Source organism: Periophthalmus magnuspinnatus, chromosome 6, assembly GCF_009829125.3.
Source record: "Periophthalmus magnuspinnatus isolate fPerMag1 chromosome 6, fPerMag1.2.pri, whole genome shotgun sequence".
Lineage (NCBI taxonomy): Eukaryota > Metazoa > Chordata > Actinopteri > Gobiiformes > Gobiidae > Periophthalmus > Periophthalmus magnuspinnatus.
Window position 1 is genome coordinate 32,282,458 of NC_047131.1, and position 13,974 is coordinate 32,296,431.

Here is a 13,974-nt window from a genome sequence, read left to right on the forward strand (position 1 = left end):
TTTGTTTTGCATGAACTTCTGTCTAATTAGAGGAAACTGCACACACTTCTTTGAAAATTACACGCTAAAATACTGATTTATTCCTTCTTTTCCATTTCCTTTACTCTAAACGTTCTGGATTTAAAACAAAAGCGATGCCAAAGTTTCATAAATGTGAGTTTTTCTATAAAGACCTGGACACACTGCACTTTCTCTGTGTCTGTGTCGCTTCTACTTTATGCTTCTTCTTTTCTTTCCATTTTTTTTTCTCTTTCCGTTGCACTTATTGTCATGATTTCAATGAGTCTACATATATGTATTCTTTTCTCAATAAGAAGCAAAGACAAAGTGTTGGATTTGTCCTGATGGAAGACCGAGGTGGAACGTGGTAACTTTTCTTCTTCTCACCCTTTTTCGAGCTTGTATAAGAACAGACTGTGAGATGTGCGAAATAAAATCAATAAATAAATAAATAAAAACACCAAATGAACTAGCAGTACCAAAGTAACTGCACCAGATCACAGTTAATCCAAATTAGTATCCAGAATATGTGTTTTCGGTGCATTTTTTTAGTTAATACTCTCTTAATACTCTTCAGTTTGTAGCTTTGTCTAGTTTTTAATCATTTGATCCACTTTTCGATCATGTTTTTGTTTAAAACTACAGCGGAAATGACCCTATTCCACTTTTAGACCTGGTTTAAGCTCCTAGATCATGAACTTTTTGGTGCGATTCCTTCAAAAACTACAGTACAATCAAAACAGCGCCGCCAGAATCCTAAAGAAAGTCAGAAAATTTGAACGCATCACTCCTTTTTTTCTTCAAATCTCTGCACTGGCTCTGTTTCGTCCCAGATTGAACACAAAATCCTAAACGCCACTTGGTCACTTCTTTGCAAACTTCAAACCGCAGCCTCAGATCTTCAGGTGGCTCCTTCATGTCCCGCCACGAGGCTCCGTACGATGGAGGACGGAGGATTCTCTTCAGCTGCACCACGACTCTGGACCTGCCTCCATGTCCAGCTGAGAACCGCACAGAGTCTGGACTTTTTTCAGGCTCATCTAAAGACATTTTTATTTAGAAAATCTTATTGTTGGTGTCTTTTTTGTAGCATTTACCAGTTTAGTATTGGTTTAAAGTTCTTGTTTTACTGTAGCACTCTTAGATTTTATGAAATGAAGAGTGCGTTATACCTAAAATCGAATAGAAAAGACCTGTTTGTCCACTGATCCGAAGGTTCCCGGTTGAAATCCCGCTCTCGACGTAAACATCATCGGTTCAACGGTCAAATCCACACATAAACGCCGCCGTTGTGTCCTCGGGTAAGACACTCATCAGCCACACGGGCTCGTCTAAAACTAAACTTGGCTTTTCACACATCTTGTACATTTGTTACCCACGTGACACCCCAAAAATCACTGCATTAAGATGTTTTCTCTAGTAAAACACTTTCCTCAGGGTTCCGACTCATTACAGTATCAATATGGCCGCCACGACGCCTGATCTGCCGTTTGAAAACATGGGAGCATTATTCAGATTTGCACGATGGAAAACGATTAACATAAAACTCATAAGAAGTTACTAATTTAGGTCCTTAAGAGCTGTTTAAAGTGTACAACATTAATAACTTAAACTCAGACGATGATCGATGTCGGCGTCTCGTGTTAAAAAGCCTAAGGAGGAATCTGTCACGCGCAGATTAAAATGAGCTAAACTTGTAGTCAAAGGCATTTATTTGTTCCGTTTTAGCTTCTACATAAAGCTTATCACAAAGGAGTATACATTCATTAGGTACAGTAGGTCAGGAGGAAACGGAGCAGAGAAACAAAGGCGTCTCGTCCCGTGTGACAGAAGATAGAAGAGACAGTAATAGAACAGAAATCCTGATAGAACAGACCAAAATGTTCTCTAACGATTCTTAATATTAATAAACAGTTTTCAAATGTTGGTAAATGGTAAAAACCCGCCACACACTACAGGATTTTTCAGTCTTATGCCATTTTTAAACGTGAGAAAAAGCAAAAGAGAATCAGAGGAGAGTTTAAATCTTTGAGACTGCAGCAAATACGGCAGAGAAGGGACCGCACGCCACAAGCTAAACGTTACGTACGATAAAACGACTCGATTTGAGGCTCTAAACCAGGGGGTCTCAAACTCAAATTGGAGGCAGAGTCTGGGGGAGGCTGGACTCATCAGGTATTCCAAAAAAAACACGTCGCTATTTTCAACAAACATGAGGAAATACGCCAATTCTTGTGGATTTTATGGACGGGATCTTTTGCGACGGGATGTTTGGGATTTACTGATTTGGCGGAACCTTCTACACGCAACATGGTAGTGCCTCGATAACATTAAACTTTCATATTGTCCCGAGGGCCACAAAATATCCTCTGGCGGGCTGCAATTGGCCCCCGGGTCGCGAGTTTGAGACCCTTGCTCTAAACTGTTCCAAAAATCAGAGAAGTGCACTAGTAAAAAGTGGAGCAGTAGTTCAGATAAATGCTTTTAATTCATAGAAAACTGGAGATAAACGAAGAAAAGAAGAAGTAGAGTCGCTATCGCTAAACTGCAGCAGCTTCAGCCTGATCCTAAACAGAAACACGTGAGGATCCACTCTCACTTTTTCACTTATTAAAGAACGTTTCAAAATGGATCGTAGCCCTGTTTTGTGGACTACGGTAATCATTTGCGGAGAAAACAATAAAAATCAATAAAATGGATGCGACCGCAGCCGTTTAACTTCACGACTTTCCCCTATTTTTTGCGTTTGTGTCTTGCGCCTCTGCGTCCGTCGCTCCCTCTGCGCCCGACGCTCTGTTTTATTGGCTGTTGCCGTGGCGATGTTACGATAACACATTTTTTTCCTGTGGTAAATGGCGGGTTTAAGAGTTGGATTCGCACAGACGGTCTAAATCTTATGCACTGCTAAATTGTTCCAAACACAAGCTCGACAAAACTGCAAACTTTAATCTAAGAAAGGCAGTGTAAATAGAAACTGACGACGAGGAAATGTGGTCGGAGCAGTACAAGGAGTAGAAAAAACAGGTAGAAAGATGATTTGGAATTTTTTTGTTTTGTTTTCACTTTTGTTGGAGCCGAGCAGCTTTAAACTTGGAGAGCTTTTTGACTGGAGCCTGCGGAGGCGGGAGAACGATATTGTCTGTAGAGGAGACTTCAGGGCCCACCTCCTCCTGTTTTCGCTCCAAGATGGTGGGCAAACCGGGCGGAGCTATGGTTAAATGAGGAACAGTCGTCGGCATCGGGTCTTTTTCTATGACGGTGCCCGAAAATGCCTGCAAAAAACAAAACAAAATATTAAAAAAGACAGTACAAAAATGGTTAATATTTACATGACTTAACTGACTGGACCAACTCTAAATCTGGACAACAACAAGTAACAGATGTTGCTGCTTTACCCTGAATGTTCCGCAGTGTGGCATTAGACTTGTGTTCATAAGTGTCTCCATGGAAATGATAAGAATCCCTGTTTTTTAACAAGTTCTAATCGCAACATAAATTAAACCTTAAACTGTGGAACGTCCTTGGCAAAGAAACAGGATCTCAGGCGGCAAACCCTGCACCAGAAAAGTTACACAGACCAGCTTTAAACTGTGTAAAAGTCCAATGAATACATACTGCACGTGATTATTGTGCAGATACTGTATTTTCTGGAGTATAAGTCGCTCTGGAGTATAAGTCGCACCAAAAAAGCCAAAAAATGCAGAATAATGAAGAAAAAAACATATATAAGTCGCATTTTTGGGGGAAATTTATTTGACAAAATCCTAGACGAAGAACAGACATTTTCTCTTTAAATCAAGTTGTAATAATAATAATAAAATGTGGAACAACAGGCTGAATATCAGTACATCACGCTAACGTAACACATTTATATTTATTCAGCTCCATGAAGCACAGACAGAACTGAACACGTGTCTGGTTTGTTAACGTAAGATATTAACAGTTAATCACATAAATAAAGCAGAAAAAACAAGAGAAACCATTTTGTTTTAGTGTCATTTTTGTTGAGTGTTTGTCTTTTAAATGAGTGTAATGTTGATATTTTAAATGTTGAGTGGTTCAGGAGGAGTAGATACTGGTCCAAGTCTAGAGCCCCTCGCACGACTGTCACTGTGACAAGAACCAACATGTGACATTATAGATTTGAATCATTTCACATATAAGTCACATCTGAGGAGAAGTCACACCCGACAAACTCAACAAACTCACACTTATAGTCCAGAAAATACAGCACACTGAATTCAGAGTTTATACCTATTTAACACAAAGGAAACCGTCGCCGTGTTCTCACCTCGAAGCGGCTGGTCGGGTGCATGGGCGCCGTGGTGGGACTGTCCTCCTCGGTGATCCCGTCGCTGGTGTCGCTGTGGGTGTTGGCGTCGTCGTGACTACAGCTGCGCATGATCATCCGCCGCTCCTCGAAGTCGGCGGCGCTGCTCTCACTGGTGTCGCTGCACACGCTGTTCTCGCGGCTGCGGGATTTGAGGATGGACTTCCGGGGGAACGGCTCGCCGTTCTTCACGTCCACGAACAGCCTGAGACAGAAGCAGAGTGAGACGGGGCGGCGGGGTCAGAGGTCGTGTTTGTGGCGTTTCAGGGGCACCTGTAGATGTCTGCTGGTGAGGAGATTTTGTAATGCTCTGGGTGGGAGTGTCCGTTCGAGTGTCCGTTCTTTTTCTTCTTCTTCGAATGCTCCTTTTGCTCTTTTTTTTCACTATATTTCAGTGTCGTATTTTTCCCCGTGTTTATCCTCACCTACAGTTGAATAAGAACAAAATTTAAATCACTATAAACATTTTTTTGTATTGGAAATATAAATATATACTGGCCTTCTTGGGTTCAACTGTGTGTGAGAAAGAGATAGTTGGCAGAGTGTGGACTTCCTCCTCCTCCTCCTCATCATCATCGTCCTTTGTCTCTTTGCATGGCGGAGCTTCACTGGGAGCCCCCGTTGTCCAGCTGGGCTTCAGACTAAGTCCATTCACAGAAGCTGCATGATCTCCATCCTTCTCTTCCTCCGAGGAAGACGAGGAAGTGTCTTCACCATTCATATCAGCCGTGTCTGCCAGTCTAAAATAACAGAAGCGTTTCATTATCGAGGCGCAGTTTGGCAGAATCAAAGTGTTTTTAGTGTGTTTCTGTACCTGTAGTGTTCATCCTGCAGTTCCTCCAGTTTCTCTAGTTCGTCGAGTCGAGCCCAGAGCTCCTCCTCAGACAGGACGCTCTTCCGAACTTCACCTTCCTCCTCCTCGTCTTCCTCTTTCAGATCTATAACCGGGCCGAGCTTGGGTTTGGATTTAGGCTTATGAGCAATCCTGCGTTTTCCTTTTGTACAGAAACCAAAACATTAATTCACTTCAGATTTAAACGTGTGTAAAGTCTTTTATAATGTGCCTGGGCTTCACCTTTGTTACCAACTTCATTATTGTCAACGTTTTCTCTGATGTCGACATAATCTTTGCTCTAGAAAACAAATATATGAGTTTTAACCCGTGTTTTTCGTGTCACAGTTCTGCTCAAACGTACCAGCGACATCGTTTCCAAATCTTTGGCAAACCCGACTCTGGCTTCAAAGTTCTTCATCGTCTTTGTGAGTTCATCGAGTTCATGCTTCACATCTGTACAAAACAATTACATTATAGAGCCGCTGTGTGCAGTCAGTTTGTGCGATACAAATATAATTGAGGCGTTTGGTTTTTGTACAAAAAAAACGACAAGTCGCTCCTAAAGTGTTAAAATCTTTGAGATGTTGGAGGGGGAAGAAATGAAAAACGATGACACAAACAGTTCATAATATCTTCTGCCCCGAATACTACTCCGGATCATTAAATCTTCACAACAATTAAGCCCTTTTACTAATAGCGGCAGAGGGCCCGTGTTTCCATGGCGATCGGGAGCCCCTCCAGTCAGCGCATCAAGCGGAAGTGAGAAAAGGTCAAACACAGAAGGCCTGACAACTACGCTGCTGTCTGACACATTTGAGCCAGTTGTGTTTGTATTACCGCACTTAGCTCTGTAATAGGCGGGTGGGCCGGGTCAGGGGATGTGTGCTGGGGGGGGCGGAGGGCCGCGATGGGCTGTGGCAGCACATTTCTGCTCCACTAAACACTCTAATAATGTGCAGACTGTTATGAGAGCCCATTTGACTCTATATGACTTTCTCAGACTTGAAATGAACACGACGTAAAATAGGTAGAAATGAACAATTAGGGAATAATGCAAATGAGGAAAAAGATGAGCTGTGACTGAAGACGTTTGCACATTACTGATCACAGAGTTCACCCTGATACACGTGGACTGTATAAACTCAAAGACTCTGCTGATAAAACATTATTTAGAACTGACATACCGCCATTAAACTATAGACTCATTAAAATAATCATGTCATAATGATGACAGAGGACGCCCTGCACTCACAAATATCAAAACGTGCCAAATGAATAGAGCTCAGTTTGTGCTACCACGCCCTCTACTGGATGAAGTTAGCCAGTGACAACAACAATATTTTTACCTTGCAGGAGCACTGAGGAGATGCTTTGTACAAGTTGTTGCTTTAAACACACACAGGGTTCTCACACTTTGCTTGCGATAATTTTCCAGAACTTTTCCAGGATATTTTAGTTATATAATCGAACAAAAAGATGTAGTCTAAGGCTGTACCTAAAGTCCACAATTCATGCAAACATGGCCACATTTTTATATAGAAGCTTTTCCACCTTCAAGGTCACTCAAAGCGCTTTGTATCAAGGAACCACTCACCCTGAGCGCTCGACCAACTGAGCTACTGTCGCCAACATCCAAGTCACCAAATGAGATGAGAGTGAGTCATCCACACCTGAGGTACTTGTGAGTCTAGTGTTGTAGTGCAAAGTATGTGACACAAAGGTCCCACCGAGCAGGTAAGACAAAAAAAATAAAAATAATAATAAAATATATATATATATATATATATATATATATATATATACATACACATATACACAAAGTATGTGTCATTTCCTGCATTTTGGTGGATTTCTGAGGAGGTTTTTCTAAACCTGTACTGCTCTAATAGGTGGGAGTAAAAGTCTTTGATATCCAAGAATCCAGGAAAGCAAAGTGTGGAGAAATTGTCAAGGACAATTTTTTTTCAAAACATTTAGCCTTTTGTCTCATTTTCCATGTCTGGAAAACAAGCCAATTATTCCAGGTTTCTCAGAATTTCCAGGACACGTGGGAACCCTGACTCACGTTTCATCCGGTGGTCGACGATCTTCTGGGCCTGTTTTGCAGAGCATTTGGCGAACCAGTTGTCCCCGAGCAGAACTGTGACTTCATTGGTGTGCACCAGTTTCCCAGGCATAAAAGCCAAGGGCCCGAACGGCACCTGCAACAACACGGACGAGTAAAAAGAGGTTAAAGGAAAAGCACATACTCCATTATTACCAGCGGCGGGGAAAACTAAAGCTTACCTGTACAAAAGTTACTTGAAAATAATATTACTCAAGCAGAATTACAAAATAGTGGTCTAGAAAATTACCCAAGTAAGAGCACAAAAATGAAACTACCATTTACTACTAAGAGTAACTGTCTGGATGAAGCTCATTTGAAAGACAAAATATTAGATAACAAAAATTCAAATGTCCAAAACTTTTATGCAAGTAATCGTACTGTTACATAACATTTAAAACACGTAGAGGTACAAGCAAGGTGTCAGAAAGCTACTCAGAGAAGTACAATATTATAAAAAGCACCTCATAATTATTATTGACAGTTTGCACAGTGCAAACACTCACCATGACGTCATATGACAGTTGGTCTGGGAGAGTTTTAAGCCGATCATTCAGAGCTTCATAGTCCCCAGACACTTTTTTCCTATAGAAATGGTAAATTTGAAGTTAGCAATGTGCAAGTATTAAAACAAACTGAAGAGAGACACACACAGACTTGCACACTGGTGTGTTTTTGACCTCAGATTGTCACTTTAAAAATAGGACAGAGTATAAATACAGTGAACATATTCTCCAGGTTGTGTAGAATCAGTTTTCAGTCCTTTGTGCTCTGTGCCACTTTCCCACAGTAACAAGATTGAACTAATTTCTTAGATTAAGTGAAATAGAATCTGGCCCATGATCACATTCACACTATGGGGCGTAGAAAAAACATGCTGTAGTAAGGTTGGATTTCTATCTCGCTGTATGTATTTATATGGTCGTTATCAGGCAGATATTTGCACTTTTTAGCGTTATCTGCAACCTTTAGTCTCCAGCGAAGGCCGATATTCTGTTTGGACCAACCAGCTGCATAAATATGGACTAAGAACATATGCATAAAGCCAATCTAAACACTTAAGTCCAAAGAGACAGTGCAAAAATGTGACTACATTGCTCCCTCATCCAGTGTTTAGTAAAACGAGGCCGTGAATGAGTTTGTGTTAAATTCAAATTTGATTATTTGGGGTAAATTACCAAAATCTTCTCTACATATCGGCTCAGAAAGTTTGGCTGCTCTGGATTCTAAACCTCGGCCATGGTAAAAAGACATATCGGCTGATTTCTGCTTAAATTTGGAACATTAAACTTCTGAAATGACTTACCAGTGGTCAATGCGACTTTCACAACCTTTCACCACCTGTTACAGAACAAAGCATTAAGAAAATAACTTTACCATTTACACATTTATCCAATAGAGGGACTCAAGGTCAGAGTTCATGTGTGGGATGCCAGGTCCAACTTTCACACTCGAGCGATTAATTAAGATCGCAAAAGGCCTTATTATTATTATTATTCTTATTAAAGTTGACCCAGATAAACTAAAGTGAGGCCATCCAGATGAAGAACACTTGCAAACAAAACTGATTTTTCCATCACTTAAGTCCTTCATAAAGCCTTCTCTCTGCACGTACCATAACTTAAGTCAGTGTTTAGCCCAGATAACTGCTTAGAATGATGAACTTGTCTCAGCTCTAATGCAGTGGGTCTGAATCACAAACACATGGGTCACCGTTTGTTTTGATTGTGAGACAAAGGTTTTTGTGTGAGGAAGGAATGCTGTCCCTCTGTCTGGCGGCTGCAGGTCAAAACATGTCATAAAAACACATAAAGACCACTATATCACTAACAGAATTGCTTTTTTGAGCTTTGTTGTTGACACACAGGCCTGCAGGGTTCACCAGTGTTGCATAAATTAGCTGCAAATATCACAAACCCAAAACAAAAACAGGGAATGTATATTTAGAAACTGGGTAAGTGGAGCACATTCCCAGTGAATTACGTTTGAAATGAGATTTACAATCACTGACAGGAAACACAATCTGTCCAAACTGTCCAAGTGACCCTGCTTGTTTATTCAGGCCCCCTCCCAAACACAGGGGGCGTGCCTCCACAAACATGAGCTAGCACAGAGGGCTAGCTGCTCCACTCAGCTAATATTTGATTTTAAAAGAATAATCTACATCTGTCTAATACTCTGTGTGGTGTATGTGTGAGTCAAAGTTGCACAAAACAAAAACTGAAAGCAAAAAAGAGAAGAATAAACCAAAAACCACATCAGGACTCTAAACATGTTTGAACATGTGGCTGCAAAAGAGGAAGCGTCTGGAACAATTGGATGCAAGCCTCAGACATTTAACAGAAGAACTGAAAATGCAAAAAACGTGTAAATATTTGTTTTTGAAATCCCTGGAGAGGCTTGAGCGTGAGTTGTGTTTGCAGGTCGCAGCGTGGAGCTTTTCCAAAATATCACCTGCTCAAATTACCTTTTCATGTTCTTCTCTGAGTCTGACAACTCCCCCACATTGTTCTCCTTTTATTTTGCACTTTTCGGCCATTGCAAAACCACTTACAAGCCGGAGATGTTGTGTTATGAGACGCAAAGCTCAGGGGCTGTTGTGAGTCCTAAAGAAGTGTTTATAAATGCACAAACAGCTGCTCCTGGGCGCCCTGCTGCTCCTTTTCATCAATGGACCAGAAAGTTGTGTCCACAGTTCCGGAAGTGATCGCATTTCACACGCTCATTTCAGGATCTCTGCCTCCAAATTACCAAAATATAAATCCACCGATGTAATAATTCAGTTTATCTGTAATCCTCGGCACAGTCGCTGGTACGCCATGCACCCTCCAGACAAATATCTGTGAAGAGCGGAAGTGCGGAGATCTGGTTCCGGTTTCACTTTCAAAATAAGAGCCGTCATTTGTGAATTTGCGTAATTTTTGTTGATTTACTGCGATTTTTCATCACAACCCTGTCTTTGTACGTAATCTACACGCATTTTTTTTCTTTCTGTCCCCATGTCACGCTAGCATGTCCACAAATAAAATCCCCAAAGTTTGATAGAAGAAACGTTTTGAAAGTAGAAAATTGTGTTTCCGTTTTGAATCCGTTTCACACGTTAAATGAAAACAATTGCTGCTTGATTGTTAAATAACGTTTCACTCCTGATATTAGAGCGATTCTGTTTAAAGACGCTTTGAAAACTCTTCTTCTTGGAAATACATACTTTAGAAGCGTTACAATCTTCTCAGAACCAGACCCTCGCTTATCCTAACGCTGATTGGATGTTTATGTTGCCTTTAAAAGTCATAGGAAATGTGAGAACTACAACTGGTATATGGTGTACATTTATTTATTTATTTTATTTTATTTATCCTTAACATAGTACATAGTACATTTATTTATCCGTAACCTAGCACCTTTATTTTATTTATTTTTCGTTATTTCATTTATTTTTATTTTTTTTAATTTATGGATGGATGGATCGAATGGATGGATTATTTTATTTAGATTTTATTTTTATTTGTATTTTATTTATCCGTAACATAACTCATTTATTTATCCATAACATAGCACATTTATTTATTCGTAACATAGCACATTTATTTATTCGTAACATAGCTCATTAATTTAATTTATTTCTAATTTTTTATTTTAATATTATTATTTATTTATATTTTATCCGTAACATAGCACATTTGACATTGCTGTTTGCAGTCTATAACGTTAATATCGGACTGTATATAATAGCAAGTCTAGAAAACTCGACATTGTACTTTAATCTACTACTGCATTTGAACATATCATTTGTCTCCCATGAAGCACTGCGCCCCGAGCTCAGAAAACAGGCGAAGTGATGATGCAAGGACCAAAGGAAGAGAGAAGGGATAAATGTTTATTTGTTTCATGGTTTGGTTTTATCCTAAATATTTTTAAATGATCTGACAAATGCCGCAGACAGGTAGGCTGCTCTCTAAAGCTTTTATCTCTAAAGCTGCTGACTTGCTATTGGTGATGCTTAATGATGCAGTCACCTGTGTTACACTGTAGTAAACCTGTATTTATCATTTTATATGCAGCCTATATAAAAGATAATAATAAAGGTGTATTAAATTGTACAGAATGTCTCATCGCATGAATGATGTTATGAAGCTGTGCTGTGAGTTGTCAGCCAATCAGCAAATCCAAACTACTGTGAAGGGTTCCGGGAAAGGGGCGGCTGCAGCGGGCGGCCTGGCCTTTGCGGGAGGATTGGTTGGGGGTCCTCTTGGCATTGCAGTGGGTGAGTACGTAGTGTGTTATATCATTACTCTTGCTCTTATCGTGTTTCTAAAGATACTGTGTTGTTTTCATAGGTGGTGCTGTGGGGGGTCTTTTGGGATGTTGGCTGACCAGTGGACAGTTCAAGCCTTTGCCTCAGATTATCATGGAGCTGAGCCCTCAGCAGCAGCAGAAACTCTACGATGATCTCATGGTTATTCTTGGAGAAATTCAGTGGACAGACTTGGCACAGTTAACAGCGTTGGTGATGGGGAATACAAGTCTAAAGCATCAACTTACTGCTGCTCTGCTTGGATATGTCACAAAGGAGCTCCAGGCAGAAGTGCACTACATCGACTGATCTGAACAATAGAACAACCCAGAGATCGTTCACAGCAATGAACATGACGAGAACGAAATTATGACTACACAAACTTAGTCTTTATCTGAATGTAAATATTGACAATGTGATTTTATAGCTGTCTGTGTAATGCCTCAGTCGTCCAGGTCTGATCCATAATAAAAGCCAAAATTATAATCTGTCAACTGCAGACAGATTTTACTTTTGGTTTTTAGTATTTTTTAGCATATAGAGACACATTTTATCATTGTCATTTTTGAGTATAAAATGTCACCTGTTCCAAAAATATGAATTTAAATCTCTCCAGTGTTTAGTGTTTATTCACTCATCTGTAGAACATGCTATTATAGGCCTACTAGAAATGTCATAAATGGGCTTACTACACATATACCTTGTTTTGTTGGGAAAAAAAAAAAAAAAAGTAAATCCCTGCCTTGTGTGTGTGTGTGTGTGTGTGTGGGGGGGGGGGGGGGGGGGGGGTAGTAAATACATTTTTTGGAATAAGCTGTATTAATACAATAAGCAGAGAAAGTACCAGAAGACTTGTCAAAATGGTTTAAAATAACTCTCTTTAATGATATATTTAAATGTTCACTCAGCCTTTCAGTTACTTGCAACTCAATTAACAGATTAAACAGATTAACCCACAATTACAGTGTCATCATCAGGGAATTCATAGTAAGGAACCTCAAGATTAAGAGGAGCAGGTCCTTTTCGGATTCTTCCTGACGCGTCGTAATGAGAGCCGTGGCAAGGACAGTAGTAACCTCCAAAGTCTCCAGCATTGGCAATGGGCACACAACCCAAGTGGGTGCACACGCCAAGAACAATAACCCACCGAGGATTGGCAGCTCGGTCCTTGTCGTGCTCAGGATCACGCAACTCTGCGAGATTTACAGCAGCTTCTGCAGCGATTTCCTTTTCTGTTCTGTGGCGAACAAACAGAGGTTTCCCTCTCCATTTGAAGGTCATGTTTTTACCCTCAGGGATGTCGCTCAACTTGATCTCAATTTTAGACAAAGCCAAGACATCAGCTGAAGCACTCATAGATGACACAAACTGGGTGACCACGGTTTTGGCTGCATAGAGACCAACCACAGTGGTGGCTCCAGTGAGGACGTATGAGAAGGTTCTTCTGGATTCACTGCTGTCCTGGGACGACTGATTTGGATTGACAACTTCAGGCCGACGGTAGTCTGAGAAATCAGGGATCTTGACGTCTGTGTGGGCGAGCCGGATTCCCAAACCTGTAAACAGTTTATGGAAAGATTTAAGTATTGACACTTTGTACATTTTTATTTGGTTAAAATCAGATGATCAATGGCCATGTGTTAAACCATTAGCACAGCTGTGACATTAAACCGCATTCTTCTAACACTCTCAAAGGGACTTTAGAAATATATCTTTAAAAGCTCCTATATTACACAAAATGCATTCTTGTGAACTTAAAGCCATGTTATAATACTGTTACCTCCTCATCAAACACAGACCTGGAGTTGTGTTTAGTGTGAATGAAACAAAACACAACTCCAGGTCTGTTTGTGATGAGGAAACAGTATTATAACAGAGATCAGACAATAACGTATCACAGGCCCGTTAATATTTAACTCAGTGAAGTTTCTCTGCGTTAGCATGTAGCTGTTAGCATGTAGCTGTTAGCATGTAGCTGTTAGCATAATAACACGTCCTTACCTGCCAGGCCCGCGTCCTTTGCTCCAAATGTCAAGTTTTTAAACCCATGTTTTACTGCCTGTAAGTGCGGAGGAAGCGACCCGCAGCGAGCTGCTATGGACAACATTTTTGTCCAAAAAATACACAAAAGCCCCGCAAAAGGGGACACGACCTTGCGTGCTCAAACTTCGGGCGATGTTCTGCGGTGTTCGGTGACGTTCGGCGGTTTTCGGAGATGTTCGGAGATGTTCGAAGGTGTTCGGAGGTCTTCGTTTCAGCGGCCCCGCCTCTTTGGACGAGGCCCGTGGGCTGTTCAAAAATGTCCTGCTGCTGTTTTCCAAACCGAGCTGCGCCATTCTCCAGCTCATGTGTCCAACACGATAAAGAATTGTCTATTATCAACCATCACAGAGTCCAGTCAGTCACTTAAC

The 13,974-nt window shown here is 40.7% G+C and overlaps 3 protein-coding genes across 4 annotated transcripts; 1 reads left to right on the top strand and 2 right to left on the bottom strand.

Annotated features, from left to right (window-relative positions):
• Window positions 1-1,694: 1,694 nt before the first annotated feature.
• On the bottom strand, window positions 1,695-10,120 carry uri1 (URI1 prefoldin like chaperone). Its single transcript, XM_033968171.2, has 11 exons — window positions 9,737-10,120; window positions 8,576-8,610; window positions 7,776-7,854; window positions 7,231-7,366; window positions 5,527-5,618; window positions 5,406-5,463; window positions 5,145-5,325; window positions 4,830-5,070; window positions 4,604-4,755; window positions 4,292-4,535; window positions 1,695-3,272 (listed from the first exon to the last, which is right to left on the bottom strand). The coding sequence occupies exons 1-11, from the start codon at window positions 9,806-9,808 to the stop codon at window positions 3,060-3,062; spliced, it is 1,503 nt and encodes a 500-aa protein (XP_033824062.1). The 5' UTR covers window positions 9,809-10,120; the 3' UTR covers window positions 1,695-3,059.
• Window positions 10,121-11,077: 957 nt separating this feature from the next.
• On the top strand, window positions 11,078-12,277 carry zgc:112052 (protein C19orf12 homolog). Of its 2 annotated transcripts, XM_055222629.1 has the most exons (3): window positions 11,078-11,212; window positions 11,373-11,533; window positions 11,607-12,277. In XM_055222629.1, the coding sequence occupies exons 2-3, from the start codon at window positions 11,374-11,376 to the stop codon at window positions 11,870-11,872; spliced, it is 426 nt and encodes a 141-aa protein (XP_055078604.1). In that variant the 5' UTR covers window positions 11,078-11,212; window position 11,373; the 3' UTR covers window positions 11,873-12,277. The 2 variants fall into 2 exon arrangements, with proteins under 2 accessions (XP_055078604.1, XP_033824026.1); XM_033968135.2 differs by lacking the exon at window positions 11,078-11,212 and having other exon boundaries at window positions 11,372-11,533; window positions 11,607-11,999.
• A 148-nt stretch (window positions 12,278-12,425) lies between these two features.
• Window positions 12,426-13,760, bottom strand: LOC117372844 (cytochrome b-c1 complex subunit Rieske, mitochondrial-like). Its single transcript, XM_033968713.2, has 2 exons — window positions 13,565-13,760; window positions 12,426-13,119 (listed from the first exon to the last, which is right to left on the bottom strand). Exons 1-2 carry the CDS (start codon window positions 13,668-13,670, stop codon window positions 12,512-12,514), a joined length of 714 nt encoding a protein of 237 aa, XP_033824604.1. The 5' UTR covers window positions 13,671-13,760; the 3' UTR covers window positions 12,426-12,511.
• Between the last annotated feature and the right edge of the window lie 214 nt (window positions 13,761-13,974).

Coding starts and splice junctions, on each gene's coding strand:
- zgc:112052 (XM_055222629.1), top strand. CDS start 11,374: ATGTCTCATCGCATGAATGATGTTATGAAGCTGTGCTGTGAGTTGTCA. Junction 11,534..11,606: donor TCCTCTTGGCATTGCAGTGG/GTGAGTACGTAG, acceptor TTGTTTTCATAG/GTGGTGCTGTGGGGGGTCTT.
- LOC117372844 (XM_033968713.2), bottom strand. CDS start 13,670: ATGTTGTCCATAGCAGCTCGCTGCGGGTCGCTTCCTCCGCACTTACAG. Junction 13,120..13,564: donor AAAGGACGCGGGCCTGGCAG/GTAAGGACGTGT, acceptor AACTGTTTACAG/GTTTGGGAATCCGGCTCGCC.
- uri1 (XM_033968171.2), bottom strand. CDS start 9,808: ATGGCCGAAAAGTGCAAAATAAAAGGAGAACAATGTGGGGGAGTTGTC. Junction 5,326..5,405: donor TAATGAAGTTGGTAACAAAG/GTGAAGCCCAGG, acceptor TCTGTACAAAAG/GAAAACGCAGGATTGCTCAT. Junction 3,273..4,291: donor ACCCGACCAGCCGCTTCGAG/GTGAGAACACGG, acceptor TGTTTTTTGCAG/GCATTTTCGGGCACCGTCAT.